At 38.8% G+C, this 21,092-nt stretch overlaps 1 protein-coding gene and 1 pseudogene across 23 annotated transcripts in view; one reads left to right on the top strand and one right to left on the bottom strand.

Annotated features, from left to right (window-relative positions):
- Positions 1-21,092, top strand: part of USP54 (ubiquitin specific peptidase 54) — a 149,205-nt gene that overhangs the window by 79,283 nt on the left and 48,830 nt on the right. For 20 of the 22 annotated variants that reach the window (XR_014253300.1, XR_014253301.1, XM_082424385.1 and 17 more), the window contains exon 3: positions 9,269-9,361. The exons of the other annotated variants lie outside the window; for them this stretch is intronic. Coding sequence is in view for 18 of the 20 variants with exons in the window: in XM_082424385.1 (XP_082280511.1) it covers positions 9,269-9,361 (93 nt within the window). In the remaining 2 variants the exon portion in view is untranslated. The remainder of the gene's footprint in view (positions 1-9,268; positions 9,362-21,092) is intronic. 22 annotated transcript variants of the gene reach the window in all.
- Positions 1-21,092, bottom strand: part of LOC309642703 (protein FAM136A pseudogene) — a 294,376-nt pseudogene that overhangs the window by 45,654 nt on the left and 227,630 nt on the right. The gene's annotated exons all lie outside the window — the stretch shown is intronic.

Genomic DNA, 21,092 nt, shown 5'->3' on the forward strand with positions numbered 1-21,092 from the left:
TAAAATTATTAGTATTATCTAATACCCAGTCCATGTTTAGTCTTCTCAGTAGTATAAAAATGTATTTTTAAAAAAATTGAGGTAAAGTTGATGTACGATATTATATAGGTTACAGGTGTACAACATAGTGACTCACAATTTTTAAAGGCTATACTCCATTTATAGTTATTATAAAATATTGACTGTATTCCCTGTGCTGTACGGTATATCCTTGTAGCTTACTTATTTTATACAGAATAATTTGTACCTCTTAATCTCCTACCCCTATCTTGCCCCCCACCTTCCCTCTCCTCACTGGTAGCCACTAGTTTGTTCTCTATATCTGTGAGTCTGTTTCTTTTTTGTTGTATTCACTAGTTTATTTTATTGTTTAGATTCCACACATAAGTGATATCATACAGTATTTGTCTTTCTCTGTCTGATTTATTTCACTTAGCATAATAACCTCCAAGTCCATCCATGTTGCAAATGACAAAATTTCATTGTCAAGATTATTTATGTAATAAAATTTCCATACTCTGTTTTCAAGTTTTTATTTGAAAACATTAAAAAATTCTATGCTGTCAAGAGTCAAAAATTCAAAATTTCTATGCTGTCAAACTATAGAAAGAGTTTAAGTACCTTCACTAATTACTACCACAAATTGTATGCAGTTGCAGCGGGGGCGGGGGTGGGGGTGGGTGTTTGGTTAGGCTTTTTTCCCCCCGCATATTAGCTTTTTGAGTTACTTTGCATAAACTAATAATACTTTTGTAATTTAGAAGAAGGTAAAAAAGGGTGTTGATATAGATGTGTGTGTGTTTACCTACTATCAGGCCGTAGTCCTGTTTTTATAATTCTGTTTTTTTCTATATGTTCTATTTTTATTGTCAATCTAAGCAATAATATTTACAAATTTCTGTTCTAATTTCCAGTGCCATATAGAACATATAACTTACACACACATACCTATTTCTATATTTATACTTGAAGACATTGATAGTTTTGGAGTGCCTATTATAATCATGTAACAAGCTGAAAGTAATTGTTTCAATGAGCTAATATTCTAACTTTTGGTATGAAAGCTGTGTTCACCACAGATGTATTGAACCCATTACATTTATTATAAAAAGGCGTTGCTTATTTGGGAGTGTAACGTGTTTCAAAGAACTTTTGGAAATACATATCTATAGACACCTAAGTATGAAGAAGCCCCAGAGGTGTGCTATAATCTGGTGCTCCAAAAGTAGTGCATTTTCATATATGGTGCTATTTAAATGTTTTCCAGATAAGAGGAGCTTCCTAAGGCATTTGTGCTATATGTTGCACCATTTCTTTTTCAACTGAACTCATAGTTTATTCAGATTTCGTGAGTTTTTTTATGAAGTGTCTTTTTGTATTCCAGGATCCCATCCAGGATACTACATTTACATTTACTTGTCCTGTCTCCTTAGGCTCCTCTTGGCTGTGACAGCTTCACACAATTTCCTTGTTTTTGATGATCTTGACAATTTTGAAGGGTACTAGTCAAGTATTTTGTAGGATGTCCCACTGTTGCAATTTGTCTGGTATGCTTCTCATGATTAGATTGGCGTTATGGGTTTTTGAGAGGAATACCATAGAAGTGAAGTGTTGTTCTCATCACATTGTATCAAGGTTACATACTATAAACAGATTTTTTTTTTAACATCTTTATTGGAGTATAATTGCTTTACAATGTGTGTTAGTTCTGCTGTATAACAAAGTGAATCAGTTACATGCATACGTACATCCCCATATCCCCTCCCTCTTGCGTTTCCCTCCCACCCTCCTTATCCCGCCCCTCTAGGTGGTCGCAAAGCACCAAGCTAATCTCCCTGTGCTAGGCAGCTGCTTCCCACTAGCTATCTATTTTACATTTGGTAGTGTATATATGCCAATGTTACTCGCTCACTTCATCCCAGCTTACCCTTCCCCATCCATGTGTCCTCAAGTCCATTCTCTATGTCTGTGTCTTTATTCCTGTCCTGCCCCTAGGTTCATTGGAACCAATTTTTTTTTTTAGATTCCATATATATGTGTTAGCATACAGTATTTGTTTTTCTCTTTCTGACTTATTTCACTCTGTATGACAGACTCTAGGTCCATCCACCTCTCTACAAATAACTCAATTTCGTTTCTTTTCATGGCTGAGTAATATTCCATTATATATATGTGCCACATCTTCTTTATCCATTCATCTGTCGATTGGCACTTAGGTTACTTCCATGTCCTGGCTATTGTAAATAGTGGTGCACTGAACATTGTGGTACATGACTCTTTTTGAATTATGGTTTTCAGGGTATATGCCCAGTAGTGGGATTGCTGAGTCATATGGTAGTTCTATTTTTAGTTTTTTAAGGAACCTTCATAGCGTTCTCCATAGTGGCTGTATCAATTTATGTTCCCACCAACAGTGCAAGAGGGTTCCCTTTTCTCCACACCCCCTCCAGCATTTATTGTTTGCAGATTTTTTGATGATGGCCGTTCTGACCGGTGTGAGGTGATACCTCATTGTAGTTTTCATTTGCATTTCTCTAATGATTAGTGATGTTGAGCATCTTTTCATGTGTTTGTTGGCAATCTGTATATCTTCTTTGGAGAAATGTCTATTTAGGTCTTCTGCACATTTTTGGATTGGGTTGTTTGTTTTTTTGATATTGAGCTGCATGAGCTGCTTGTATATTTTGGAGATTAATCCTTTGTCAGTTGCTTCATTTGCAAATATTTTCTCCCATTCTGAGGGTTGTCTTTTGGTCTTTTTTATGGTTTCCTTTGCTGTGCAAAAGCTTTTAAGTTTCATTCGGTCCCATTTGTTTATTTTTGTTTCTATTTCCGTTTCTCTAGGAGGTGGGTCAAAAAGGATCTTGCTGTGATTTATGTCATAGAGTGTTCTTCCTTTGTTTTCCTCTAAGAGTTTGATAGTGTCTGGCCTTACATTTAGGTCTTCAATCCATTTTGAGTTTATTTTTGTGTGTGGTGTTAGGGAGTGTTCCAACCTCATACTTTTACATGTAGCTGTCCAGTTTTCCCAGCACCACTTATTGAAGAGGTTGTCTTTTCTCCATTGTATACTGTTGCCTCCTTTATCAAGATAAAGTGACGGGCTTCCCTGGTGGCTCAGTGGTTGAGAGTCTGCCTGCCAATACAGGGGACACGGGTTCGAGCCCTGGTCTGGGGGGATCCCACATGCCGCGGAGCAGCTGGGTCCGTGAGCCACAGCTGCTGAGCCTGCGCGTCTGGAGCCTGTGCTCCGCAACAAGAGAGGCCGCAATGGTGAGAGGCCCGTGCACCGCAGTGAGGAGTGGCCCCCACTTGCCACAGCTATAGGGGGCCCTCGCACAGAAATGAAGACCCAACACAGCCATAAATAAATAAATAAATAAATAAATAAATAAAAAGATAAAGTGACCATATGTGCGTGGGTTTATCTCTGGGCTTTCTGTCCTGTTCCGTTGATCTATATTTCTGTTTTTGTGCCAGTACCATACTGTCTTGATTACTGTAGCTTTGTAGGATAGTCTGAAGTTCAGGAGCCTGATTCCTCCAGCTCTGTTTTTCTTTCTCAAGATTGCTTTGTCTATTCAGGGTCTTTTGTGTTTCCATACAAATTGTGCAATTTTTTGTTCTAGTTCTGTGGAAAATGCCATTGGTAGTTTGATAGGGATTGCATTGAATCTGTAGATTGCTTTGGGTAGTATAGTCATTTTCACTATGTTGATTCTTCCAATCCAAGAACATGGTATATCTCTCCACCTGTTTGTATCATCTTTAATTTCTTTCATCAGTGTTTTATAGTTTTCTGCATACAGGTCTTTTGCCTCCTTAGGTAGGTTTATTCCTAGGTATTTTATTGTTTTTGTTGCAGTGGTAAATGGGAGTGTTTCCTTAATTTCTCTTTCAGATTTTTCATCATTAGTGTATAGGAATGCAAGAGACTTCAGTGCATTAACTTTGTATCCTGCTACTCTACCAAATTCATTGATTAGCTCTAGTAGTTTTCTGGTAGCATCTGTAGGATTCTCTATGTATAGTATCATGTCATCTGCAAACAGTGACAGTTTTACTTCTTCTTTTCCCATTTGGATTCCTTTTATTTCTTTTTCTTCTCTGATTGCTGTGGCTAAAACTCCAAAACTATGTTGAATAATATTGGTGAGAGTGGGCAACCTTGTCTTGTTCCTGATCTTAGAAGAAATGGTTTTAGTTTTTCACCATTGAGAATGATGTTGGTTGTGGGTTTGTCATATACAGCCTTTATTATGTTGAGGTAGGTTCCCTCTATGCCTACTTTCTGGAGAGTTTTTATCATAAGTGGGTGTTGAATTTTGTCGAAAGCTTTTTCTGCATCTACAGAGGTGCTCATATGGTTTTTCTCCTTCAATTTGTTAATATGGCGTAGCACATTGATTGATTTGCGTATATTGAAGACTCCTTGCATTCCTGGGATAAACCCCACTTGATCGTGGTGTATGATCCTTTTAATGTGATGTTGGATTCTGTTTGCTAGTATTTTGTTGAGGCTTTCTGCATCTATGTTCATCAGAGATACTGGCCTGTAGTTTTCTTTTTTAGTGGCATCTTTGTCTGGTTTTGGTATCAGCGTGATGGTGGCCTCGTAGAATGAGTTTGGGAATGTTCCTCCCTCTGCTATATTTTGGAAGAGTTTGAGAAGGATAGGTGTTAGCTCTTCTCTAAATGTTTGATAGAATTCGCCTGTGAAGCCATCTGGACCTGGGCTTTTGTTTGTTGGACGATTTTTATTACCGTTTCAATTTCAGTGCTTGTGATTGGTCTGTTTATATTTTCTATTTCTTCCTGGGTCAGTCTCCGAAGGTTATGCTTTTCTAAGAATTTTTCCATTTCTTCTGGGTTGTCCATTTTATTGGCATATAGTTGTTTGTAGTAATCTCTCGTGATCCTTTGTATTTCTGCAGTGTCAGTTGTTGCTTCTCCTTTTTCATTTCTAATTCTGTTGGTTTGAGTCTTCTCCCTTTTTTTCTTCATAAGTCTGGCTAATGGTTTATTAATTTGGTTTATCTTCTCAAAGAACCAACTTTTAGTTTTATTGATCTTTACTATTGCTTCCTTCATTTCTTTTTCATTTATTTCTGATCTGATCTTTATGATTTCTTTCCTTCTGCTAACTTTGGGGTTTTTTTCTTCCTCTTTCTCTATTTGCTTTCGGTATAAGCTTAGGTTGTTTATTTGAGATTTTTTTTTTTGCTTGAGGTAGGATTGTATTGCTATAAACTTCCCTCTTAGAACTGCTTTTGCTGCATCCCATAACTTTTGGGTTGTCGTGTTTTCATTGTCATTTGTTTCTAGGTATTTTTTGATTTCCTCTTTGATTTATTCAGTGATCTCTTGGTTATTTAGTAGCATATTGTTTAGCCTCCATGTGTTTGTGTTTTTTAGTTTTTTTCCTGTAATTGATATCTAGTCTCGTAGCGTTGTGGTTGGAAAAGATACTTGATACAATTTCAATTTTCTTAAATTTACCAAGGCTTGATTTGTGACCCAAGATATGGTCTGTCCTGGAGAATGTTCCATGAGCACTTGAGAAGAAAGTGTATTCTGTTGTTTTTGGATGGAATGTCCTATAAATATCAGTTAAGTTCATCTTGTTTAATGTGTCATTTAAAGCTTGTGTTTCCTTATTTCTTTTCATTTTGGATGATCTGTCCATTGGTGAAAGTGCAGTGTTAAAGTCCCCTACTATTATTGTGTTACTGTTGATTTCCCCTTTTATGGCTGTTAGCATTTGCCTTTTGTATTGAGGTGCTGCTATGTTGGGTGCCTAAATATTTACAATTGTTATATCTTCTTCTTGGATTGATTCCCTTGATCATTATGTAGTATCCTTCTTTGTCTCTTATAATAGTCTTTATTTTGAAGTCTATTTTGTCTCATATGAGAATTGCTACTCCAGCTTTCTTTTGATTTCCATTTGCATGGACTATCTTTTTCCATCCCCTCACTTTCAGTCTGTATGTTTCCCTAGGTCTGAAGTGGGTCTCTTGTAGACAGCATATATACGGGTCTTGTTTTTGTATCCATTCAACCCGTCTATGTCTTTTGGTTGGGGCATTTAATCCATTTACATTTAAGGTAATTATTGATATGTATGTTCCTATTATCATTTTCTTAATTGTTTTGTGTTTGTTTTTGTAGGCCTTTTCCTTCCTTGTGTTTTCTGCCTAGAGAAGTTCCTTTAGCATTTCTTGTAACGCTGGTTTGGTGGTGCTGAATTCTCTTACTTTTGCTTATCTGTAAAGGTTTTAATTTCTCCAGTGAATCTGAATGAGATCCTTGCTGGGTAGAATAATCTTGGTTGTAAGTTTTTCCCTTTAATCACTTTAAACATGTCCTGCCACTCCCTTCTGGCTTGCAGAGTTTCTGCTGAAAGATCAGCTGTTAAACTTATGGGGATTCCCTTGTATGTTATTTGTTGTTTTTCCCTTGCTGCTTTTAATATTTTTTCTTTGTATTTAATTTTTGACAGTTTGATTAATATGTGTCTCTGCGTGTTTCTCTTTGGGTTTATTCTATATGGTACTCTCTGTGCTTCCTGGACTTGATTGACTATTTCCTTTCCCGTGTTAGGGAAATTTTCAACTATAATCTTTTCAAATATTTTCTCAGACCCTTCCTTTTTCTCTTCTTCTTCTGGGACCCCTATAATTTAAATGTTGGTGTGTTTAATGTTGTCCCAGAGGTGTCTGAGACTGTCCTCAATTCTTTTCATTCTTGTTTCTTTATTCTGCTCCCTGGCAGTTATTTTCATCATTTTATCTTCCAGCTCACTTATCCATTCTTCTGCCTCAATTATTCTGCTATTGATTCCTTCTAGAGTATTTTTAATTTCAGTAATTGTGTTTTTCATCACTGTTTTTTTGCTCTTTAGTTCTTCTAGATCCTTGTTAAATGTTTCTTGTATTTTCTTCATTCTGTTTCTAAGATTTTGGATCATCTTTACTATCATTACTCTGAATTCTTTTTCAGGTAGGTTGCCTATTTTGTCTTCATTTATTTAGGTAAGTTTTTACCTTGCTCCATTGTTTGTAACATATGTTTTTGTCCTTTGATTTTTTTTTTGATGGGTGGTGCTGTATTCCTGTCTTACTGGTTGTTTAGCCTGAGACATCCAGCACTGGAGTTTGCAGGCAGTTGGATTAGAGCTGGGTCTTGGTGCTGTGATTAGGACCTCCAGGAGGCCTCACTCCGATTAGTATTCCCTGGGGTCTGAGGTTCTCTGTTAGTCCAGCGGTTTGGACTCGGAGCTCCCATCACAGGAAGTCGGGCCTGACCTGTCACCGGCCTGGCAACCAAGATTCCGCAAGCTTCGTGGTGTGGTAAGAAAAAAAAGAAAAGGAAGGAAAGAAAAGAAGAAAGAAAGGAGCAGTATCAAAGTGTAAAAAACAAAATTAAATTAGAAAGATAAAAAATATTAGGAAAAATAAAACTATAATTGAAACAACTGCAACAAGGTAAAATAAAATCACAACAGAAAAAAGAAGAAAAAAAAGGGGGGAGGTGAACAAGCCAAAAGGAGAGAATAATAACAAAGTATACAGAATAAAATAAAATTAGAAAAAATAAAAGATTTATTAGGGAAAAAAAAATATAAAAGAATCAACAACAATGAATCAACAAGGTGAAACAGAACCCCAATCTAAAAGAGAAAAAAAGAAAGAAAGAAAAAAAAGAAAAGCTTTGGCTATGGGGGTGGAGTTTAGGTGGTGGTGGAACTTAGGCAGGGGTGGAGTTTAGGGTGGGGCAGGATATAGGTTAGTGGGGGGGGGTGACATTTGGGTGTGGGGCAGGGCCTAGGCTCCAGAACCCACAAAGCCCCGTATAAGGCCTTGGGGGTGGGGCCTCAGTGGGGCAGTGTTTAAACATGGGGCAGAGCCTCTTCTTAGGACCTTCGTGGGAAGGAGAGAGGTAGCACGTGGAAAGGAGGGCCTCTGAAGTGTGGAGTTCTGGAGTTTGGAGGTAGGGCCCTTAGTGAGGGTATGTGGGTGGGGTTTAGGCCCAGTGTGTTGGACGGGGTCTCTGAGTGTAGAGGTGGGGCCTTTGGTGGGGGTGTAGGGGCGGGGCTTGGGTTCTGCATGGCAGGAGGGAGGCTCTGAGGGCAGAGGATTAGGCCCTGGAGCCCAACAGGCCCCCTGGTGCCTAAGTGGACAGAGAAGGTGCTGGCCCGGTTCCCTTCTGTTCCTTTGTGCCCCTCCCCCATTGTCTCCCCCAGGGTCCCCTCTGCTGCTGCTGGACCCCTAACCATGGGTGGGTCCTGCTGGGTGTAGCAACTCCTCCCCTCCCGCAGCCACCACTCAGGGCTGCCAGTCCCAGAGGTCCAGCCTTTACTTTTGCTCCCCCTTCCCTCCCTCCCACTCCTGCAGGCCCGTGCGGCTGTAGGGGGCCTCAGTGGGCAGAGGATCAGGCCTCGGATCTCAGCAGGCTCCCCGGGGCCCAAGTGGGTAGGGGAAACCTGGCCACGCTCCCTTTTGATCCTCTGCCCTCCCAATGCTCACCCAGTTTCCCCCTTCAGGCGTGGGATCCCTTCCCCTCCCCCAGCCGCCCCTCAGGGATGCCAGTCCCCTCCCGTCTCCACTTCTTTTCCCCATTCACTCCCCTCATGCCCCACGTCCTACCTGGTTGCTGGGGGTTCCTCCCGTCCCCTTAGGTGTCCGTGGTCCCCCACCGGTGCCTGGTAGGTACCCTAGTTGTGCGGAGATGCGAATTCTGCGTCCTCCTAGTATGCCGTCTTGACTCTGCCCCCTGTGAACCGATTTATCACTGTTGATATCACCATTATTTTTTTTATTCTGTTGACTTAAGGAGGTCACACCTCTCTCAGAAAGGTCCAAAAATTGAGAAATCAAACAAAGACAAAATTCCACACTACCATTCAAGCTTCTAAATAAGTTTTAAAATATTCATGGTTTTCTTGTGTGGACCATAAAAATAAATCCTTATTCCACAGTTTTTAACCCATAAATTCCCTCTTTAGAATCACATTTGATGTATCTTGTATCATATTTTCTCTGTGTGACCTACTTTATGTTCAAATTAGTGTCTTTTCCAGAATATGTTCATCTACCCCTCTGGTTGGATACCTCACCTTTTTTGACATTTTTTTTAATACACTAGAATGAGCTTTTCTCTTGGGAGTAACAATGTCTATTGTCTACCTATGTTTGCTTGACTTCTTGAATTTGAAATTAAATGGGGGGTTTTTGTAGAGTAATGACGTATTTTCCCTTTTCATCAGGTTTTATGGCACTTGGACATCTTCCGACGTAGCTTTAGGCAGCTTACAACTCACAAATGCATGGGAGATTCCTGCATCTTTTGTGCTCTTAAGGTAAATACTTCAAATTTGTTTCTTCTCACTATCATTAGGTTAATGATCAATATTAAGGTGGTTTGGTTATTCAGGTTGATGCTAAAGAATTTGTTACTGCATTATTTGCATGTGGTTTAGTACAAAGGATAAGTATGATTAGTTTTGCTTGTTTCAAAGAACTACTACTTGGTTTAGGTATTCTGTTTCTCTGAACCTTTTGCCCCACACAACTCTATTTAATGTGATTGGATACTATTCAAATGTGCTTAGACTTTGAGTATTTATCCGAAAAGCTAAACTAAATTTTCGTTTTGAAAGAATAAACAACCAACTATTTTTCATGGAATTAACTACTGTCTATTAAAGCTAAACTTAGCAACAAACTCTTTCTATTAAGAAAAGCCAGGGGGGGCTTCCCTGGTGGCGCAGTGGTTGGGAGTCCGCCTGCCAATGCGGGGGACACGGGTTCGAGCCCTGGTCTGGGAAGATCCCACATGCCACAGAGCAGCTGGGCCCGTGAGCCACAATTACTGAGCCTGCGCATCTGGAGCCTGTGCTCCACGGCAAGAGAGGCTGCGATAGTGAGAGGCCCGTGCACTGCGATGAAGAGTGGCCCCCACTTGCCACAACTGGAGAAAACCCTCGCACAGAAACGAAGACCCAACACAGCCCCAAAAAATAAATAAATAAATAAATGCAATTCACTTTAAAAAAAAAAAAAAAACAGAAACGAAGACCCAACACAGCCATAAATAAATAAATAAATAAAATTTAAAAAAAGAATAAGGCTTTAAAAAAAAAAAAAAGAAAAAGAAAAGCCAGGGGGCTTCCCTGGAGGCACAGTGGTTGAGAATCTGCCTGCCAATGCAAGAGGCATGGGTTTGAGCCCTGGTCTGGGAAGATCCTACATGCCACGGAGTGACTAAGCCCCTGCGCCACAACTACTGAACCTGCGCTCTAGAGCCCGCGAGCCACAACTACTGAGCCCATGTGCCACAACTACTGAAGCCCGTGTGCCTAGATCCTGTGCTCCGCAACAAGAGAAGCCACCGCAACGAGAAGCCTGTGCACCGCAACGAACAGTAGCCTCCGCTCGCTGCAACTAGAGAAAGTCCGTGTGCGGCAACGAAGACCCAACACAGCCAAAAATAAAAATAAATAAATTTATTAAAAAAAGAAAAGCCAGTACTAAAATTTTCCCATTTTCCCATTCCCTAATATTTCCTATTATCACATGTAATAATCAATAGATTCTTTATATCAGTTGTGTACCCCATTATCTGACTCCAAGTTTTTCATTTCTGAATAAAATGAAACTGAGGATTTATTTAGAGATAAATAAAATGCCCTAATGTGAGAGAGTTCTGACTCAGGGATTTTAGGTAAGTTGCTAAAGAGAAAGAACTAGGATGTAGAAGGGCCCATTCTCTATTACTTTTCCAACACTTATCCTTGGTCCTGACATACAATGGATTATTTATGGTTGGATGAGTATGCCTAAGTTCTGAGTAAGCTTCTAGAGTCATTTTTCAGTCTCATGACGTCTGGATTCTTGGTTTGTCACAGGGATGCTTGGTTGTGATCATTATTAATTTAGTTGCTTTTACATCTGAGAGCAGGAATTGTGACCAAAAAATCCAGGAGAATTTCGCAGTTAAATTTGCAGCAACTGACTCAAAACAGTTTTTTGACCAACATCAGTTTGAAGTTTTAGTCCATGGTAGGCAGATATTTCTGGAAAGAGATAACTGAGTCTTCTGAACTTTTTGCCACTAGGGTCACAAATATCTTTTTTTTTTCTACCCTTTGTTTGGAACCATTATAACTTTTAACAAAATATAGAATATAAATTATTGGTTAATAATTCAAAAAGAGTCATGTACCACAATGTTCATTGCAGCTCTATTTACAGTAGCCAGGACATGGAAGCAACCTAGGTGTCCATCAACAGATGAATGGATAAAGAGGATGTGGCACATATATACAATGGAATATTACTCAGCCATAAAAAGAAATGAAATTGAGTTATTTGTAGTGAGGTGGTTGGACCTAGAGTCTGTCACACAGAGTGAAGTAAGTCAGAAAGAGAAAAACAAATACTGTATGCTACCATATATATATGGAATCTAAAAAAAAAAAGTTCTGAAGAACCTAGGGGCAGGACAGGAATAAAGACGCAGATGTAGAGAATGGACTTGAGGACATGGGGAGGGGGAAGGGTAAACTGGGACGCAGTGAGAGAGTAGCATGGACATGTATACACTACCAAATGTAAAATAGATAGCTAGTAGATAGCTAGTGGGAAGCAGCTGCATAGCACAGGGAGATCAGCTTGGTGCTTTGTGACCACCTAGAGGGGTGGGATAGGGAGGGTGGGAGGGAGACGCAAGATGGAGGGTATATGGGGATATATGTCTATATATAGCTGATTCACTGTGTTATACAGCAGGAACTAATACAACATTGTAAAGCAATTATACTCCAATAAAGATGTTTAAAAAAATTATTGGTTAATTGGGGCATTTAAATATGAAATTTTAGTAAAACCAGATTTTTTACAAGTGGTAACATTTCTGATTATGCCCATTCAGACAGAAGTCCATCCAAAAGAGCATTTGGCTTGATTTTTCTGAAAGGTACATAAGCATTAAGTATCTAATTTTAGATAAACAAGAAACATAGTGGTCCTTTGGTCAGCAAGTCCAAGGGAAGTCTGGTTCATGACATTAAAACCAAAAAAACAAGGCAAGTTACTTGCTAGAGAGATCTGAATCCTGGAGAAATCCCTGGTAGAACAATCTCCTGAAACTGGAAACTCCTATCCGTAACAAGAAGGGATGACAGAAATTACATGACCCTCTGACATGCCTTTGATTAGTCAGGACTGTGCCATATTCTTCACTGACCCAGATGGGACTCTGGAGAATTGGCTGTCATAGTCTTGCTATGTTTCATTTTCCACAGGGACAAATCGTTACTTTAATATAAATCAATATAATTATATAAGTCAGAAAGATAAAGGAAACCAATCACCAGACCTTATGGGACACCTTCTGAGATACCCAGTTACAGAAAGGAAGTTGTTTTTCAACCTAAAGGGGCTGAGGTGGTATCTTGGGAGTTTTTCAGAGAAGCAGTTGCTTATGATAGATAGGTAAATGGGCTTAGTGGATCAAAGGCTGTGTTTTGGGTCTTTTTATAAGTCTGAGGATGTGTTGGAAATCTGATGCTTTCCTCATCACATCATTGCCTGATCTATCCATTAGATTTCTTTTCCTTCACTGCCTCTTTTGCTGTATTGGAAGATTAAAATTTTGATTTTTTTCCCCTAAAGTGCTTTTCAATCTCTCAGTGCTAAATAAATGTTAAATAATTAGGCTCTAATTTGCACATACTTTGTTTTAGATGGCATTGTTTGCATTCTTTTAATTATTGTGCACTTAATTTGAAAATTATACTCTTAGACTTTCCAATAAACGTGCTTAGATAACTCGTTATTTGTATAGACAAAAAGGAAATTAGATCCCTACTTCATATTATACCAAAAGTAAGAATTTCAGATGAATTAAGGAGTAAAATGTGAAAGACAAAATACTTCGTTTTAGAAGAAACTTTGAGAGAATATCATGGCCTAAGAGATAGAGAGGATTTAATAAATAAGACATGAAAAATACAAAGTTAAAAAGCTTGATACGTTTTACTATAGAAAATTCAAGAACTTCTGTTCATCAGAAGACTCCATAAAGACAATAAATATACAAGGCTACAAATTGGGAGGAAGCATCTGCAATATATATAATCAACAGAGGACTGGTATCCAACATAGAACTCCAGAGAAGAACTCCCATGAAGAATAAGTAAATAATAAAATGAGTCAACAGGAAAATGGACAAAACACATAAACAGGCATTTCTCGGAATGGGAAACCCAATTGATATTTAAGCATATGAAATAGCCTTATTTTCTTTAGTAATCTAAGAAATGTAGATTAAACCATACCCTTCAGATTAGTAGAAATTTAAAAGTCAGATAAGATTGTTACCTACAAGGTAGAATAATGAGAATTTACATACAGTTTTGGTTGGAATATAAATTAATACCACTATTTAGGAAACCAGTTTGTCATTACATTTGTCAAATAAAATTGAAGTAGCAGGTACCCTACTACTCAGTAATTCTACTCCTGGATATTCGCTGTAAGAAACTTCCTTGTACATACATACCAGAAGATATGTTTGGGGATGTTTAAGGTAGTATTTTTTTGTGTGATTACAGAAAAATGAAACAACCCATTCCAACTCTAATATAATCGATTAAAAAATTATGGTTTATTCCTAGAGTAGTAGTTTATTTCACTTCTATATAGTTGTGAAAATGAATAGCCTGCAGCTACATGTATCATTTTGAGTTAATCACAGAAGCCTTACAGACAGCCATCAACTTACGATGGTCTGACTTAACGATGGTGTGAAAGCAATATGCATTCAGTAGAAACCTTACTTTGCATTTTGATCTTTTCTTGGGCTAGTGATATATATGGTATGATACTTTCTTGTGATGCTGGGCAGCTGTAGCACGCCTCAGCTCCCAGTCAGCCACACAATCACGACGTTAAACAACCGATACACTTGTAACCATTCTGTACCCATACAAACGTTCTGTTTTTCAGTTTCTGTACAGTATTCAATAAATTCGATCAGATATTCAACACTTTATAATGAAGTAGGCTTTGTATTAGATGATTTTGCCCAACTGTAGGCTAATGTAAATGTTCTGAGCAAGTTTAAGGTAGGCTAGGCTAGGCTATGATGTTCAGTAGATAAGTTAGGCATGTTGTCAACTTACAATGGGTTTATTGGGATGTAACCCCATCATAAATCAAGGAAGATTTGTATATTGAATGAAAAAAGCAAGTCACAGAAGACTGCTGAACTATGATTCCATTTATATACAAATCCAAAACAGGCAGAATAAATAACATATTGTTCCGGGATACATATGTATGATAAAACTGCAGAGAAAAAAGGAATGATTTTCGCAAAATTCAGGATAATGGTTACCTCTGGAAGGTGGAATGGGTAGGATATAATCATTTGTGGATACTCAAACTCAATTTTTCCATTCTTAAATTGTGTGGCAGGCACATGGGCATTTATTTATTATTCTTTGGCTGTGTATACACATGATGTTTGTTCTTTATTTGAATGATGATTTTTATTATAAATATAGAAAAATACTGCAATCATTCTGGAAAGTATACTAAAGTGTAAAGAGGAAAACTGAAAATAGCCTGAATTCCACCACAGGAATTATCATTTCTCTTTATGCCTCCTCTCTGGTCTATGATATTTCTAGTAATAGGTCTTTTTGCCCACCGTTTTAGTAAAAAGAGTACTTCTTTTTTTCAGACCCTTAATTGCCTTTCCATCTTTAGTATCTTCCTATTTCATTTGTTCTAACCTAAGACTACCCTGGAGTGCTATTTTGAAGTTACTACCTTCTTATAATCTTGAAGTGGCTCCCAGTTGTCTCTTAAATCACTTAGAAAAGCAGGATTATGGACATTTAAAAAACTAATTTCACACTTCCTTTTCCCTTCCTCTCCTTCCCCAGGCACTCCATTTCATCTATGATAGCAGATGGTACACTTACTATGCCTGCCTCTTAGACATTGCATTGCAAATGTCATTCACTTTGCCTGCATCCCTTGGCACCCAAAATAATAACAATGAACAGAACAGTAACACATCCCTTTTAAGCCAAACTACATCTGCCTTTCAGAACTCTTTCAGAAATTTATCTTCTTCATGAAGTTTTAAAAATACTATATCTACATCCATGATTGATTTTAACAGTGTTTAGCATGGCTGAATGGGTTTTTGGGAAGGTGGCCCAGCTTTTCTTCTCTCTTGGTGTTCCTCACAGTGCCTGGACCATAATATAAACACAACTTTTCTGGGTTCATATAGTCCTTTAGTACTTCTTGATATTTTAGTTACGGAGTTTAGGGTATTGCCTTTTCCTTTTCTTTTTCTTTCTGTCTTTTATATTCTCTCTCACTCTTGTCCTGTTTAATAGAGATTTTCATATTGTGACTTTTGGTCTCATACTTTTTTTTAGTAAGTCTGCTAATCTAGGCCTTCATGACTCATTTAGTAAGGGAAGGGAGAGATGTGGGGGAGGGGAGGAGGGAGTCAGGAAGGGGAGTTGATGGTGGGAAAGATCTGCTGAGGGGAGAAGTGAAAGTCTGGGATTCTGTCAACAGAGCAGTTATCTGGTATCCTGCCGTTAAGTTACATGTTAACTTTGTGGTGTCCCAGTGTGGGTGTAATTCTATATATTTTTTTCTCTATGGGTGTAATTATATATATTTTTCTCTGCCTCTTATTTAAAAATCAGAGGAATATTTGATGAGGCTAATAAGAATTCCGTTTTGCTGATACTTCATGACCTGTTTGCATTCTTTAATGCTAAGTTTGATTTGTAAAATTCTTATTTCTTAGATTTTTTTAAAAACAAGAGACTCCAAACTTCCTGAATTTGAAGTACTCTGCAAAACTTGTCAGTTCTTTATAAAGTCAGAATTCTTTATGTTAGAGCATAATTGCTTATCTCTAGAACCTACTATTAAGGACAAAAAGAAACACAAACATGTTCCTCGATGAGTCAGAAGTTAGCCAACTTTCCCTTAATCTGATGTTTGGATGAAGGATTTGCCCTTCCAAGTCTGGCTGAAAGATATGTATCCCTGCTCTTTCTCCAGTTGTTTACTTAAAATGCATTTACTACTGGCCTTATGTGAATACCTTTTGGATCACATCTTCTTTAATATTTTTTTGTTGTTGTTTTGTTTTTTTTTTTAAATTGAGTTTTGAACTTTATTTATTTATTTATTTATTTTTGCTGCGTTGGGTCTTCGTTGCGGCATGCAGGCTTTCTCTAGCTGCAGCAAGTGGGGACTACTCTTCATTGCGGTGCTCGGGCTTCTCATTGCGGTGACTTCTCTTGTTGTGGAGCACGGGCTCTAGGTGCACAAGCTTCAGCAGTGTGGCACGTGGGCTCAGTAGTTGTGGTGCACGGGCCCAGTTGCCCTGCGGCATGTGGGATCTTCCAGGTCCAGGGCTTGAACCCGCGTCCTCTGCATCGGCAGGCGGATTCTTAACCACTGCGCCACCAGGGAAGTCCCAATATTTTTGTTTTTTTCTTCTGCTCTATGAACGTCTGCCAATAGTCCTGTGCCTTGTGATCTTCATTGGTACCATAGTATATGTTGCATCCAGTACTTTTTGGTGGTTTGTACACAATATTTATGATAATCCATTTCTTTTGGTCCTGTAAAATACACTGTTTTTTTTTTTCTGTGTTACTTGACACTAAGTCCCTAAAGTAATTACAGCCTCAAAATCTTGCATGCAAATTATTAATGAAGAATTTGTGTTAGTTTGTCTTTCTGCTTACTTTGAACCACAATGCCTTTCAACTCTGACTTAGCAAATAGAAGAGATCTGTGGGGGACTTCCCTGGTGGCGCAGTGGTTAAGAGTCTGCCTGCCAATTCAGGGGACGCTGGTTCGGGCCCTGGTCCGGGAGGATCCCACATGCCGCGGAGCATCTGGACCCGTGCACCACAACTACTGAAGCCCACGTGCCTAGAGCCCATGCTCTGCAGCAGGAGTGGCCACCGCAGTGAGAGGCCCGTGCACCGCAGTGGAGAGTGGCCCCCGCTCACCCTGCAACTAGAGAAAGCCCGTGCGCAGCAGCGAAGACCCAGCACAGCCAAAAATAAATAAATGAAAACATAAATTTATAAAAAAGAAAAAGAGATTTGTGTGCTAATTACCCTGTCCCTTCTAAAATACCAAATTTATTCCCATCTAGTATTACTGTAAGATTTTTCCTGACCTAAATTGTTGTCATGCCTATAGCCCAGAGCTCTGATTTATTATTCATATTGAGTCTGCTCTTACACCCTGGCCCCCAGGGTATGACTTGACTTTGGTATTGGTTTATTTATTTATCTCCGTCCAGAGGAGGAAATCCGTCCTCTGTACTTAGTATGCCACAAAGATTTTGTTCTCCTTCCAGGGATTGTACTAGAGGCTTTGCAGTGCCAGGATGTAGGACAGAGTGTTTTTTGTTATAGACAAAGAAGAATGCTGCATTGATTGATTAAATCCAACAAACCTTCTCAATTAGTGATTTTTTTTTTTAAGGATGTTAGTATAAGGAATAAAAGCCAGGGAATGGTGGTGGTGATGGAGGTAGGTAGGGAGGAAATAGCTTTTTGTATATAGGGGTCCTGGAATGTAAGTCTGTACCTGTAGAGCAGTAAGACTGTTGTGAAGGGGCAGGAAAGTCTGTGTTCTGCTGATAGCTCACTTGTTAATTGGGGGGCAATTTGAGAGCTCAGGGAACAAATCTCTCAATATTTTTTTATTGTGTAACATGTAGCTGTTCCTCTACTGGGGACTGAAGCATAAACATATCGAGTAAAGTGGTATAAGGAATTAGTCTGGTCATTTTTTTGTAGACTGTAGGAATGGAAGGTTCTTCATTGTCCTATAGTCATGGCCACTATCAGAGAGGAGTAAACCCATTATCCTAGACTGGCTATTTATTTAAGCCAGGAAATTAGATTTCTAGTATGTTACCTGGAAATTTTAGCTAGTAATAAATAGCCCTCACATAAGGAAGGTATGTCCTTATGTCTAATGCACCTATCCATTTGAATTGAACTTCCTTGTTCTGCTTATCTATGTGATGTGAACATATTTGTGTGGTCTTTTGGTTAACCTTTCTTAAAGTTGTATTAGGCTGTACCTAAATATTCTTCTTTATTTAAAATTATTTTATTTTTGGCTGCCATGAGTCTTCGCTGCTGTGTGCGGGCTTTCTCTAGTTGCAGCGAGGGGGGGCTACTCTTCGTTGCGGTGCGCGGGCTTCTCATTGCAGTGGCTTCTTTTGTTGCAGAGCACGGGCTCTAGGCGTGCAGGCTTCAGTAGTTATGGCTCGCGGGCTCTAGAGCGCAGGCTCAGTAGTTGTGGCGCACAGGCTTAGTTGCTCTGCATCATGTGGGATCTTCCTGGACCAGGGCTTGAACCCTTGTCCCCTGCATTGGCAGGCAGATTTTTAACCACTGCGCCACCAGGGAAGCCCTGTACCTAAATATTCTCGACTAATTTAATCATTGACATAACTTGGATAGTATAAAACTCAGGCTGTTATCCTTTTTAAAATTCTGGAGTTCAGAATTTTACATGGTATTTCAAATAGAGGGGTATGACTACAAGGAAAAATATAGCAGATCATCATGATTCTTTCCAGAGTTTATGGCAGAACCTGAAACTTACACAATCTCAAAATCTTTGTGCATGTCCAGAAAGGTCCCCCTTTTTATTTCCCTTGTGGGGTAAGTGGCTATGATATTGATTCTTAAAATTGATTCTTTGATTTGAATACTGTTGGTAATCTTTAAGGTCCTACATTTTTGATCTTGGCAAAAATTCCAGAATGACTGTTACATTTTTATAAATCTCAATATTAGTTTATGATTTCCGACTAAAAGCAATACTGTTCCCTGGTGAATTTGGCCTGTCTCTGTGTCTGTCTGTCCAGTGTCTTGAGGTCTTGTTTCTATCTGTGTCTCTGCTTTTGTGTATGTGGGTGTCGTTTTTGCCTAGGTAGCAGGAATGCATGTGAAAGGTGAGTTTATGATGGTCTTTTACTTCACCACTGTAAGTCCAAGGTATTGGGTTATAAATTGAATGCAAATAAAGCCCTAAACTCATGGGGAGATATGGTATTGGTAACTGAATTTAATTTAAAGGGACTGATATAGGATATGTGGGTAATTTTCTAATTAGGAAGTCCAGAAGGTAGCTATTTTAAGACATGAGGTTAAAGAATCCCAAGAGAGAAACTGGCCAGCTGTTCTCTGCCTTCTCTTCCTGGAGCAAGATTTTATGTTAAACTGACTGGATACCTTTTTCTGAGTGTGGTAATGGTATTATGGTTAAGTTTTTTTTTTTTTTTAATGATTTTTTTCAGTTTTATTGCAGTATAATTCACAAATAAAAATTGTGTGGATTTAGGGCACACAACTTGATGTTTTGATGTATACGTATATTGTGAAATGATCACTACAATCAAGCTAATTAACATAGCCATCACTTTACATAGGTACCTTTCGTTTTGTTTTGTTTTTACTGCATAAACGTCACTTCAGAATTGTCACTGAATTGTCACTAAAGTTGTTATATTTAACAACTTTAATTTGAAGAACACATATTTGGTCAGCTCATAGACTACAAGCCTTGGGAGTTGCAGCTCACACTTGTCAGGGGAGATGTAATCACTGATTCTGTTATATCACAAAAAAATCACTGAACACTAGAGAAAGGGTTTGTTATATGGTTATGTTTTAAACAAAAAGGGTTCTTATTTTTTAGAGGCATATCCTGACATATTTACAGATAAATAATGTCTAGCATTGTTTCAAAATGATCTGGGAGGAGGGGTAAGTGGGTGGGTGGTGTATATGAAATGAGATTGGCCACAGGTCAATAATGGTTGAGGATGGATGATAGGTACATGGGAACTTATTGTGCTATTTTGTCTACCCTTGTATGTTTGAACTTTTTTGCAATAAAATGTTAAAAATCCAGTGGTACTGTTTTGGATGCCAAAATGGTAAACATTTCAATATTCTTTCCCCTCTTGAAAGAAAACGTTCAACATTCTTTTGAACATACAAATCTAGGGTGAAAGTTCTATTTTCCAGCAGTCAGTGACTCTCAAGGAGTAGCTCCTTTATTTTCTTTTCAAAGGGTTGTGTTTACAAACAGGCTCGATTGGCCACATCTAGGTTTATGATTTATTTAGGTCTATGATTTACAGGAGGTGTGGGAAAAAAGGGATAGTTATGAAAGCCAAAATGATAGATTTGGGAAGCTTAGATCAAGAAGAGAAACTCTAAGAATTGAGTTAGTAGTAGTGTATAACATGCGTCACGCCTTTGTAGAAGGTGTTGCTGGACACCTCTCCGGGATGAGTTGAACTGCTGACTGGGGCACTTTTCAAAGACCTTGGGCCCATAAAGCATCAAATTTAGTGACAGCCCTTTTTCTTGACCCGTATCTTCTCTACTCATGAATTCTTTTTGATGCAAAGCTAGGACATGCTGAGAGAGAAATAGACAGCTGTTCCCTGCTTAAAGACAAAGTCTGTTTTGGGCTTCCCTGGTGGTGCAGTGGTTAAGAATCTGCCTGCCAATGCAGGGGACACGGGTTTGAGCCCTGGTCCGGGAAGATCCCACATGCCATGGAGCAAGTAAGCCTGTGTGCCACAACTACTGAGCCTGCACTCTAGAGCCCGTGAGCCACAACTACTGAGCCCGTGTGCTGCAACTACTGAAGCCCGCACGCCTAGAGCCTGTGCTCCACAACAAGAGAAACCACCACAATGAGAAGCCCGCACCCGCAACAAAGAGTAGCCCCTGCTCTCTGCAACTAGAGAAAGCCTGCGTGCAGCAGCAAAGACCCAACGCAGCCAAAAATAAAAAATAAATAATTTAAAAAAAAAAGACAAAGTCTGTGTTTTAGGGGGAAAAAAAGGAAAAACTTAAGCAACAGCTGCATTTGTAGATGACAAAGCACAAAGACTTTCTGTCTTTATGGCACTTTTATCTTATTTACGTGGTTTTTACTAATCCAAATAATTATATGCTCCTGTGGGTAGAATTGTTGGCTACT

Source organism: Balaenoptera physalus, assembly GCF_965194825.1.
Source record: "Balaenoptera physalus genome assembly, chromosome: 14".
NCBI classification, from domain to species: domain Eukaryota; kingdom Metazoa; phylum Chordata; class Mammalia; order Artiodactyla; family Balaenopteridae; genus Balaenoptera; species Balaenoptera physalus.